Raw genomic sequence first — 11818 nt, forward strand, 5'->3', positions numbered from 1 at the left:
TTTCTGGGGTGGGAAATGGGCTGAAAAGTGCCAGAACCAGAGGAAGGTGCTAAACAAAGAAGTAAAATAAAATAATGTAACTAAAGACCAGCTGTGTTGAAGAGGAAATAAGATTTAAATTATCATTTCATGTTTTAGGAATTGCCTACTAAATTATAGTCTAATAATTAACATTTTGCACGTGTATAAAGTTACATTTGCAAATCTGAGGGGGTGGAGGGGGGTGAAGGAAAAAGCTGCTGAGGAATATCTTGTTTCCTGCCCTTGAGTTTCAAAATCAGATCTCTTTGCGACTTCCAGCACCTCCAAACTGAAAGTTCGTGATCTTCCATCACTTCTGCAAATGTTTTTGGCTCCTCAGCGTCAGCTGGACTTTGCAGGAGCAGCATCATGACCCTCAGGTAATTTAAAGAGCTTCTGAGAAGAGCTGGGAAAATTTAGCCTCAGGCGGACCTGAGTATCTGCCCCAAGGCAGCTCAGAGCTATTTCTGGGCTTTGCAAAAATCCAGGAATGTGGAGGACTCTATTCCTGGCACCAAAAAAATGCCAAGAAGCTCTGCTGAGGGACAGCTGCGAGTGGCATTGCTGGTTGGGGATGTGGCCTTCCCGAGTGGGCCAACTGCTGTGGGATGTCTTTTCCTAGAGAGGGCTCCAGCATCACCCCACCACCTCACTTTTTGGGTACCAACTGTCTAGAGAAGGTGAGTGGAGACCTGACTGTCTGCTCGGCAATACCTCATTCTCAGTGTTCCTCTGCTAAGGTAATAAAGGGTTAATAAAGGCAGAGTGGATGTTTAATTGCTCTCTCCCCGGGCTGTGTGTCGCTGGGCTCTCAGTACCCAGCCCTGCCCTCTGACACGCTGGGATCGTGTCACGCCCCGCTCACGCCAGCACCATTCTCGTACCCTCCAGTGACTCTTCATCTGTTATTTACAGAGCGGTTTTCCACTGAAATGGTGATAAACACCCTCACTTGACATCCAGCGAGCGCTGTTTTTATTCCCCCGTTTCCCTAGTTCACCTGTCCCACCATCAGGACTACTTTTACCCCTCTGCCAGTATCTTCTCTCTGCTCTCCCTCCTCCCGCAGCAGCGCAGCATCTCAGCCCTTGCAGGCTGCAATCCAGGATGGCCATTCACGACAGCAGCTTCCCTCCCTCTAAAATCCCCATCCCCCGGGGAAAGCAACACCAAGCTGCCCACTGGAATAATCTCTGCCTGGGGAGAGGGCTTCTTGGCATGCCGCAAATACCAGACCTTTTAAGGGAAGCGCTCTCTAACCGATCGAAGAGATACCTTGGGAATGTCTGAGCAGGCACGAGCCCTGTGAGCATCACCGGCCTCACATCCTGCCTGGGATGCAGGGCCCAGCAGGGATCAGGGCTGTGGCATGCATCTTTAAGGATTTCTTTGCCGTGCCATGGTGTTTACGTGGGGGCATTGCAGGGATACCACACGGTCCGAGGAGCTGCGAGACCCTGCCTTGGCTTTCTATTCTTATCCCGGTGTTTCCATGCCGCTGTCAGCCCTTTATCGCTGACAGCCAAGAAAACTCAATGCTGTTCTGGAAGAAACAGCCATGCCCCAAACTAATTTAGCATTATCCTCTAAAGAGAAAATCCCAACCCGCTTGTTGCTATTGAGATTCCCGGGAATTTCCATTTGTTTCTGAATAAGGCAAATTGCCAGCAAGAATATGGGAGAGGAGAGAAATGTTTGGCTTAAAGGGGTAAGATACCAGTAAGATACAGTACTTAATGCAGAGATTCCTGCTACTGTGTTCAAACCCAGACTGGGGACTTTTGCTGGTGCTGAAAGAAGGATCTTCACCCTCCTAGTAACAAGGTTAGGGAATCCTTGCTTGGTTTCCCCCCTAAAGGAAGGTTTTGTGTCTTACAAAACACTGCAACTATTCAAGGGCTGAAAACAAAGTCCACCCAGGCTGGATCCCTTAACTGCCACTAATGAACTATCTACCACTTTGCCTGGACAAGAATATGGGTTTTCAGATTTTCTATCTTCTTGCAAAGTGGTATCTGCACCAGAAGCACAGGAAAAGAAAGGCAACTCCACCACTCTTTTCCGAAATCTCTGTTTTCTGATGAAAATCTGAAGCTACTTCACATATTTTTCGGCAAAGATTGAGGTGAAAACTGGAGACATGGAGGGAACTGGGGAAAGTTACGGAATTTCTGTTGTTCTCGCAGCAATCTGAAGGATGGGAATTTCAGAAGGAAATGTCAACTATTGCCCATTACATGAGTGAAAAAAAAAAAAAAGAATAGAGAAAAAATTCCAGCTCAGGTCAGGCCCTTCCCATAGTGACTGAGGGGCTGGACCTGCAGTCCTGGCTCTCCTGCTGACCACAACACAGACCTCAGAGCCAAAAGGATTTGGCAAATGGATAATAAGGTATAAGACACACATTTGCACACAGGGGTAGACTTCTGCTCTGTCTTACAGAGTGCCACAGATTTTTGGAGTTACCTTCCACACACGTGAGCACATGCAGGGGGTGGTATGGCCGTATTAATCCTGCTGACCCAACAGGTTCCTGAAGCCTTTGTTTGTCTCAGGGTCACAAACATATTTCTCAACCCCCTCTGGAATGGAAATTGAAGAGGGAAGGAAAGAAATTCCCTCCTTAACTAAACCTTCTCTGCCTCCTGTTCCTTAGGGATGTAAGATGAAGCAAAGCTCATTTCCTTCTGAACAGTCCCCACTTTGCTGCCTACCCATTACCAGTCCTGAACATGGTTTGGGTCTAGAAAAGGTCTCCTCCACCCCCAGCGTCCATCTGGTTCAACCCAATCCCATACAGATTCTTACCCCTATTTGGGGTCACAGTGACCAGAGGTATGGTAAATAACAGTATTTTTGGGGGGACAGAATAGATGCTGAGATCTGTCCCCATGAATTTAAGCCTCAAAGCTGTGAACTTCAGTATTTTGAGACAGAGGAAAAGCACACAAGCACAATGCTCTGTTTCTGCCTAGGACATGTCCAAGTGCCCCAGGTGATGGCGTTGAACCAGACCAAAGCCACTGCCTGTGGAACACAACTTCTGCAGCAGACAGTGGGATTCACCAAGCTCTGGGCCAACAGAATAAAATCCATGGCTTTCCAGAAGCTGCAGCTTCTCTTTCATAGCACAAGGTGCTAAGCACCCTCATTTGCCCTGCATTTCAGGATCAGCTGGAGGTTCGTTTTCATGCAACACTTCGCCCCACTCTAATCTACCCCAATATTACTTACAGGAAGGTCTCTGTAGTCCCGACAGGTGTGTCACGCTGCAGACAGCCCCAAAATCTATGAGAAACTCACGGCCAGGCAGCCTTCAGTGTATCCTACAAGGAGTCTCACTCCAGTCCCCACGCCCTCGGTCCTGTTCACTGCCTCCCAGTGGTCCCTGGCAGCTGGTTTTATCGCTGAGTGCTGGGCTATGTTGAGAGGATGAACCACTTGGTCTATTTTTAGGGAAGAGTGAAATTGCTCCTCCACCAGGCTGAGTCAATCATGAGTCCTAGCAATCCTGCACAGAGGCTGGGAAAGGCTGGGGCCCTGGCTTATTTTCAGAATTTATTCATTCAAAATACCCCCGGTGTAACCCAGTACGGGAAGGGGGATGCTTCCAGGCCATGGTGCAATGGGGAAGAGGCATTTCCCTGACTCACTGTCATGTCCTCAGGCTTTGATCCACACAGCCAGGCCCCTGTCACCTCTGGCCACAGCCAAACTTTTAAGAGAAAAGCTGGGCAGGTGACAGGTATTAACCACATTTTCTGGTTCCCTATTTCCTCATAAGCTGTGATATTTTAGAACTAAGAAGAAAAAAAAATACTTTAGGAAAGTGACTGAAAGAAGGACAACCACGCTATCTGCTTTATGGTAGGCTGGGGATTGTCCCCAGCCTTGCAACCCCTCTGTAGCCATGTGGTGTCACAGGCAGCTGCTCTGGGAAGTGTTTGGAGAGGGATAATAATAAAGCATTCAGCCCCAGAGGGCTGCTGATGCCCTCAAAGCTCAGCTTGGCAATGGGTACGATTTTTAGTGTGTTAATGGTGGGTACAACTGTGTGTCAGAGCTGGAGACCCTGCCTGGCTGTGCTGAATAATAAATACAAACACAACCAAGGGCTCTGGGGCTTGTTTTAGTAGTCCACCATTAGCAGGCTGGGATAAGGATATGGCTGAAGTACCCAGCAATATCAAATCAGGCCCAGCTGTTGTCTTTTTGGTTTACTTTTCTGACACCTTTAGAGAGTGTATGCTGGCATACATCACCCTGTGGTGCTGAAAGATATGGATTGGCTGTGCCAGTACCAGAAGTTCCCATCACCTGTGATAAAACACTCAGAAGTTCTTAGAATCACAAAACCCAGGGTGAGGGCTGCAAGAGATCCACGCTGGGTCCCACTCTGCTCATACCCTCCCAGGCCATGCCCATGGCCCGCAGCTCCCAGTGCCAGACAGCTTGGGGCAGCAGCAGTGGGGGACAGAGATGCACAGGTGGGAGCTGTGCTGGACCAGGTGATCTTGGGGCAAAAATCTTATCTGTTTCATCTGCCAGTGCAGAAGCTGTTTTAGCCTTCCTGTGCCCCGGTGCACCATCAGAAACACAGGGTAAGGGTGCTTGTCCAAGGTCTGTCACCCTTCCTGCAATGTGTTTGCACAGTTTTTGCACAGGGATATCTCCATCTCAGCTCAGCATACTGGTCACATAGAGATCTCAGCAGAGTTGTGATGAGTAGATGAAGCACAACTCTGGTCCCCAAAGGGCTCTTTGCTCTTTGCTCCAAAGGGCCAAGCAACTGCTGCTGATTTTCCAGATTTGTAGAATCAAAGAATGGTTTGGGTTGGAAGGCACCTTAAAGACCATCTCGTTCCAACCTCCTTCTGTGGGCAGGGACACCTTCCACTAGACCAGTTTTCTCAGGGACCTATCCAACCTGGTCTTGAAGAATTCCAGGGATGGGACATCCACAACTTCTCTGGGCAACCTATTTCAGTGCCTCACTACCCTCTGAGTAAAGAATTTCTTCCTAACATCTAATTTAAATCTCTCCTCTTTTAGTTTAAAGTCATTCCCCTTTTCCCTGTCACTATCTGCCCATGTGAAAAGTCACTCCATCTTTTTCAAAGCCCTCTTTAATTACTTGCTTTATTACTTGCTTTAGCTTTTTTGGTGCCCTCCTCCTGAATACCTCTGCTGGAGCTCTACAGGGCTGTTTGGAGGGGCCCCTCTCTTCTCCCTGTGGGTCTGCAGGTGTCAGTCAGTCCCTGGAGAGGATGCTACACGTCAACCACGCTGCAGTTCACCACGTGATGTGGTTTCCTTCCCAACACCACGTGACATCACATCACATCACATCACATCACATCACATCACATCACATCACATCACATCACATCACATCAATCACTTCACAAGACATCCAGCTCCAGATGACCATTTGCTTTCACCGAGTCTCCTGGAAGGGCTCTGCTCCTCCCTACCACAGCCCAGCTTCTTTAAACATTCTGCAAGGCTAGGAATTACCCTGCTGTCTGTGTTAAGCCTGGTGCCTCAGAAGATCATCACCCCTCCTTCTGAAGTGCTCTCTGTGCTCTTTGTTGCTTCCTCCAATAAATGGGGGTCGGAGGGAAGAGCTGTTAGGAGGGTGATAGGCAGGTCCTTGGTTGCCAGCCAAGTGGTGAGGCAAAGGGCTGGGGATAGCACAGGCTGTCAGCAAACACACACTCTCTCAGGTAGCATGAGGTGAGTGCCAGGGGTGTCAGCAAACAGTGACAGGCTGGGGCCTGAGATATCTTATTTATTCCATGTGGGCGGAGCAACATAAAGGCAGGAGGTGAAGGGCAGAGCATATCAGCTCAGTCAGCAGCTCTCAGTGGGTATGTGTGTGTTGTGGTGTGCATGTGCCCAGCAGGAACACAAGGAGTGCATGCATATATTTATGTGGAGCTCTCTCTTCATCTGGAACATGTGTATGGCCTGTCTGCACACATGGCTGGTTGTTCACACTGCTGCTGTGTCTCTCCATCTCTAGGTGAAGGACCTGGTCTGCTGTGGGTTGTGACTTCCAGGTGTGTCCCCATCAGTGTCCCTGCAAACTGCTCCTGTAACCCAGAGAGATCTGAGCTACCTGACAGATCTGCACAGCTCCTGGGGAAAGGGTTTCCTCCCCCTGCCTGGGAGACAGCAACTAATTACAAAGCAGGAAATGAGGAAAAAAAAAATCAATGAGGCACTAGGATTTTCTGAGAGGCGCTGAGAATGTGATGGAGGAGATCAGCAGCCCGGGGGTGGGGAGTAGGTGGCAACCCTGAGCCCTCAGCTGAGATGGGATAGCTCTTGCTGGAAGCCTGATGAAGAGGACAGGGGGGTCTTAGCAGGGGAAAGGCTCTTTAGGTTAGATTGAGTGAGAGCAGAGGCTAGGGCTTGCAGCAAAAAGCCAAATAGGAGAGACTAGTCTGTCTGCTTTGATTGCTGGCAGAGCTGGCCAGGCTGATCAGCAGAGTCTGATCCCCCCTGCCTTCCATGGCTGCCTGAGAACCACTGCACGCTCCCATGGCAGCACCCCCAGAAGATGCCTGTGAACCCAGCATCCCCAACCAGCTGTCAGAGGCTGGGAGAGGTGATAGAGAATGGATGGCACCTGCTTCTCCCCCTTCTTTCTGTGATGTGGGGTGCTCTAGTCAGGGTTTCCCTCTTGTCTGAGTCCCAGAGGCACCAAACACTGAGAGCTGGACAGACTGACCATTTACAGGAGTCCTGACATTGAACTCCCGCCTGTCATGCCCATGAAAAGCAACTGCTGAAAGGGAAATGAGCTTTTAAGGATTATTGCAACTGCAGGAGCCTCTATCATTGCAAGTGCCAGAGCTACCTTGAACTCAGAGCCGTCTGTAGCATGAGCACAGCCTTTTATCTTAAATCAGCATTTCCCCCCCGCCTTTCAGATCTTTCCAGTTCACTAGTGATGTTCTCCCCAGCCCGTCTGCTGAACAGCGTGATGCAGACAGGAGGATGCTGGCTGAAAGCCCCAGGTCATGGAGAGAGGGAGGGTGGCAGCCTCCCCCCACCGCCGGGGCTGGGACACAGTGTCCGGAGCATCCTTGCGGAGACCAATTCTGGGATCGAAGTGAGGAGGTTTCGTTGTCGCTAGATGGCACCGCACCCCCTTGCAGCAGAAAGTGTGGGTGCTGCAGCGAGCAGGGGAAGGAGCCTCCCCTGTCAAGCAAACCTTGAACCAAACCTGAGTCTCCCTGCATGCAGGATGGGGGACCCCACTGCTTTCTGCCCTCTCCTTCTCCTCCTCTCCTCGCTTTGAAAATTCCCCGTGGGTAGAGGTCGAAATGAACACAGAAGAGAGAGGAGGAGGAGGAGGGGGTTACAGGCGTTTTGGAGGCTGCCTGGATGCTCTGTGGTTTGCAGTCACGTCAGGCTCCTGTTTCATCTTTGCTCTGCACCGAGGTGACATCCCCGTGTGCCCTTCAGCTGAAAGCCCTGAATAATGGGGCTGTGTTAATACACACATGCACAAGCATATGCGTGTGTGCCCGAATGCATGTTCCTCCTCTCTCTTCCTTGACCGTGATTTCCTCTCTCTGACTGCCAAAATTCATCTAGAAGTTGTTAATTTTTAAACCCAGAGTACTCAGCAGACTCTACCTGCAGTAAATTAGCTGGTGCTTTCTCCTTTTTAATATTAAAGGACTCAAGCTCTCAACCATTTCCCTTTGGGAAAAGTGGTGCCTTGATTTGCCATCTTCGTTCCTAGGAAGAATTTTGTTCTATCGTGTAAGTATTCCAGTGCTCAGTTTAATCTCATTACTGCAGACTACAGCCACTTGTACCTCTTTAATTAGTGACTTGATGACGTCTTTGGTGGCAGCTTCCTCTGGATAATCTGATACTATCAGCATGACCAGGGATACAGCCCAGCCGGTTTAGCTGCCCAGGAATGGGCTTTTCTGAGGGGTGTAGGAGCCTCCCCCTTTGAGCAATGCTCAGGTCTCCATCAGTGTCTCAGAGGTGACTGTGCCATGTCTGGAAAGAGGTGCAGCAGCTGCTGCTTTGACTCTGTGTGTAGTTACTCAGCTCTGAACTGTGGCATGGACATGAATTTGCTGATAAGCCCAATGCCAGTCAGCAGAGCTGTCTTGGGCACTGCCGAGCTGTTGTCCTCCATACCCTGAGAACCGTGCCCTGCTTTTAACTTACATTATTGTGTGGCTTCAAGTCACTAGACACTGCTTTCCCCATCCCAAGTCACTGTATTGGCTGGGTGTCCCCTCCTCAGCCCTGGGGAAGGGCTGTGGGGCAGTCCCTGTGGGATGGTGAGGAAGTTCCCATACAAGACCTGCCCTGGTCCCTGCTGAGGCTCGTGGAGCATTGACGTCTCTCTCGCTCCATGGGAATGATGCAACACAGCACAGGTATAGCCTGGGACATGCCTTGTCCCAGAAGAGATTTGGGACAGCGGGTTCCTGGACTTTTTTAGGAAGCATTACAACTCCTGTCTCTGAGCAAATCCAGCACCTACATCAGCGGTAGCTGTCATATTCCTGTCTCCATGGATGGAATTGCCTCCCAAGAAGGACCTCACACAAAGCCCTCCCAATGAAGCACAACAACATGAAGCCACTGCTATTACAAGGCCTTTGAGTCAGGGGCTGGGGAGTGGTGTAAGGCTCTAAGATAGACCATGATTCATCCTTCGCCAGCCAGAGGAAAAGACGTTCCTCGCGCTGTAAAAGGCACACTACAGATAACACTGTGACAGTGTTTAGCTAGATAGAGTGGTGACATCATGTGCTTTGACATTAAAACAAATTCCCAGCAATGCTGTGGAAACCTCAGCTCCATCATTTGTGTGCTTGTGTAAGAGACGTCTTTTCCCACGTATTTGGGTAATTAAATACAGTGTCTCAAATCGAGGCAGCGTGTGATTTTTATCCCCTTCTTGTGCCAAAGACAAGAAAGAAATGGGAAGGAAAGAGAACAAATCCTAAATAGATGGTATAAGGGGTCCCTGGATTCCCGATCCAGGCCCAAAGAAGGCAGGATGGCTCAGTGGTCTCTAATCCAGTCATTATGGGATTTTTGGAGAGCTGCCTTTTCTGCCCCAAATCAAACAATAAAGTTTGGCAAAATTCAGCCTTTTCTCACGCAAAGCTTGGATCTGTCACTCTTCACAGATGCCTCTTGCCCTGAAATATCCCTGACCTGCTTTAGTCCTGATGATATCATAGCACTAGGGATCCCTTACATGTCCTATCTTAAGCCAAGGATGACTGTGTCTGATACACCACCACTGCCAAATTCAAAGAGGAGCCCAGCCAAAGCTCCTTAGTTAGGTACAAAGGAACCTCTCCCTCTTCCTATCCTCAAGGCTGAGGTGCAGGGAGATATTACTTATCCCAAACTAAACATGGACGTACTTCTGCCTTGGTATTTAATAGCAGCTATTTTTAACTGCTGGGATAACAGCACAGGGAGAGCCAGCATGGCTCTATGGACTCATCACTGGCCCAGATCCCAGCTGTGCTGGGATTTGCCAGCTCTGTGCAGTGGGATCCATCAGGGCTGGAAGGCTTCAGTCACAGGGTAATCTGCTCTCTGTGCTCCCTATCCTTGGCCATATTCCTGCATGGTCAGTCCTGGCAGGATCCACACGATCCCCAGCCAGCCTCACCCAGTCAGTGTCTGCTACTGGGTTATGTGGGAAATGCAACTACGTGTAAGGAACAAGTAGACCCTTCCCAGTTGCAAGTGTAGAGCTGGCAGTAGAGTAGCAGTGATGACCTGTAGCCAGAATAAATCCAACTCACAGCTTGTGCCTGGGGCTGAGTCACCGGCTGTGCCTGGCACCGAGGAGATGATCGTGGGCCTCTCGTGGGACAGCTTCCCTTCCTGCGTGGGAACAACAGCAGGGAAACAGGTAAGTTCCCACAAATAGGGGAGAGGAACTGCACGAAGGCTCAGTGTGGGGAAGGTGACAGCACGGGAGGCTTTCCAGAGGCAAAGGTGGCCTTCTTTTCCTGTAAACCTGACCCAATCTTGGCTTTGCTCTGTTCTCTCCAATACTGTGCTTCACAGCTTTTTGCTCCCCACCCGCCCCATTTCCAGAGCTAACTGGTATTTTCTCTACCCATCTTTGATTTTGAGGCCACCTTTCAGAGTCAGGATTATCCATCCACTTCCTTTACCAGCTCCCACAAAGATTTTAGTGTCTCAAACCCAGTAGTGATTGGAGATGCCCTTTGCTGTATTTGCAGTGAAGGACCAGTCCCTCATGTGGAGTAGCCATCACTGGGCTGGGCTGGGATCACACAGCAGTGGGATGAACATGACCATTTCAGGCAGGATCTCATCCATAATTAGTACTCCAGATGATATCAATTTTATGTTGATATTATCTCTCATGTTTCCTTGATGTGGGTCTCTCTCCAATCTAAGCTGCCCATTCCTATCAACTCCTTCCCTCCAGGAAGAGGATCATCCCAAGGAATAGTTTGTTGAACATATGACCTGTGCCTCTGAGACCATTAAATCACCCAGAGCTGGATGGCACTAGACAAAGTTCCACAGGGAAGCCTATTCCCCAAGCCTAGGGATTGACATGAGTGGATGATGAAGCACCATCATGAAACCCAGCCACTCATAATGATGACACCCAAAGGAAATATATTTCCAGGAGCTTTTGAAGAACACCTACTAACCTTTGCAGAAGACTCTTTCCATTTAATGGTGGCAGGACTCCACTGTGCCTTCCTCTGGATGCTCTGAAGAGAGGAAAGGAAGGATGGGTCTTTGTGGGGTTTGGTCTCCATGCTCAGGGGCTGGATGGTTGTCATGGTGCTGGCATCAGGCTCCCTCATCCTCAAAAGGCCTTTGGGAGATGGTGTCTTCAGTGGAGCACAATGTAACCTCTTACAGCGTGGAGTGACTTTGGGAGTGTCCGAGTTGGTCAGGAGTCCTTTGAGATTCCTTGTTGGGGCACCAATGTTAGGGATGGGAACACCCTCCATGGACTTGCTTGAGCACATATTGCTGGGATGACTTGGAGATAAGGCATAGGTTTTCCCCATTGAAAGGACGTTGGTCTGTGGTGGATATCTTCTCTCCATGAGCTAAAAAACCCCAAACAAACCCCAAACCCCATTGAAATAGGTTCTTATATAACTTCAGTAACAAATCATGTGAAATTTTTATTTCCCACTCTTCTACTTCAAGCATCACATCTACTGACCTCCTAACTTTTTGGAATGAAAGCGTATCCCATCACTTTCTGCTTTATGTTCTCTGAGTAAATGTCAGGGACACAATCTAAACTCTAGCCCTTTTTTGAAGTGTGGAAGAAGTTTCTGTCTTGCCTGTTTTCAGAGTGTCCTCCTCATTTGTCCATGATCATGCAGGGAAGCCTTGGAGTAGAATAGATATGAGTGGTTGTCTTCCCTCTTGGATCATTGTTCCATTCCCATCTCCAGCCCCCTACTCTATGAAACTGTGTTTTCAGCCAGAAACCTCCCCCCCCACCCCCATATCATTTCATAAGAAACCTCAAGTTTCTTCTTAAAAATCTGGACTGAAAATAAAAATTTTCAGATTCTGCCTTTTTTTTTTTTTTTTAATGAAGTGAAATTCAGCTTTTTCTGATCAGTTGAATAAAGTCCAGAGTATCTGCCTTCCAGGGAGTTATTTTATCATTTATATTCCAGGGTGTAAGTGGCCCCTTATGACAAAGCAGTACTTAACATGCAAACACAGAGCTGAAAACTGCACCTTATGCCAATGAGTTTGCAAGCAAAATATG

The 11818-nt window shown here is 49.0% G+C and overlaps 1 protein-coding gene across 2 annotated transcripts in view; it reads right to left on the reverse strand.

The window, feature by feature from the left end:
- The window catches only part of XIRP1 (xin actin binding repeat containing 1), a 29817-nt gene extending 18452 nt beyond the window's left edge, over positions 1-11365 (reverse strand). The window contains exons 1-2 of one of the 2 annotated variants that reach the window (XM_017828659.1): positions 10725-11365; positions 9834-9915 (exon numbers count right to left, since the gene is read on the reverse strand). In XM_017828659.1, coding sequence (XP_017684148.1) covers positions 9834-9915; positions 10725-11132 — 490 coding nt within the window. In that variant the 5' untranslated portion in view covers positions 11133-11365. Of the gene's footprint in view, positions 1-3255; positions 3407-9833; positions 9916-10724 lie in introns of those variants that run through there. The other variant, XM_017828660.1, reaches the window with a different exon arrangement.
- Between the last annotated feature and the right edge of the window lie 453 nt (positions 11366-11818).

Source organism: Lepidothrix coronata, unplaced genomic scaffold (assembly GCF_001604755.1).
Source record: "Lepidothrix coronata isolate B3197 unplaced genomic scaffold, Lepidothrix_coronata-1.0 Scaffold151, whole genome shotgun sequence".
NCBI lineage: Eukaryota > Metazoa > Chordata > Aves > Passeriformes > Pipridae > Lepidothrix > Lepidothrix coronata.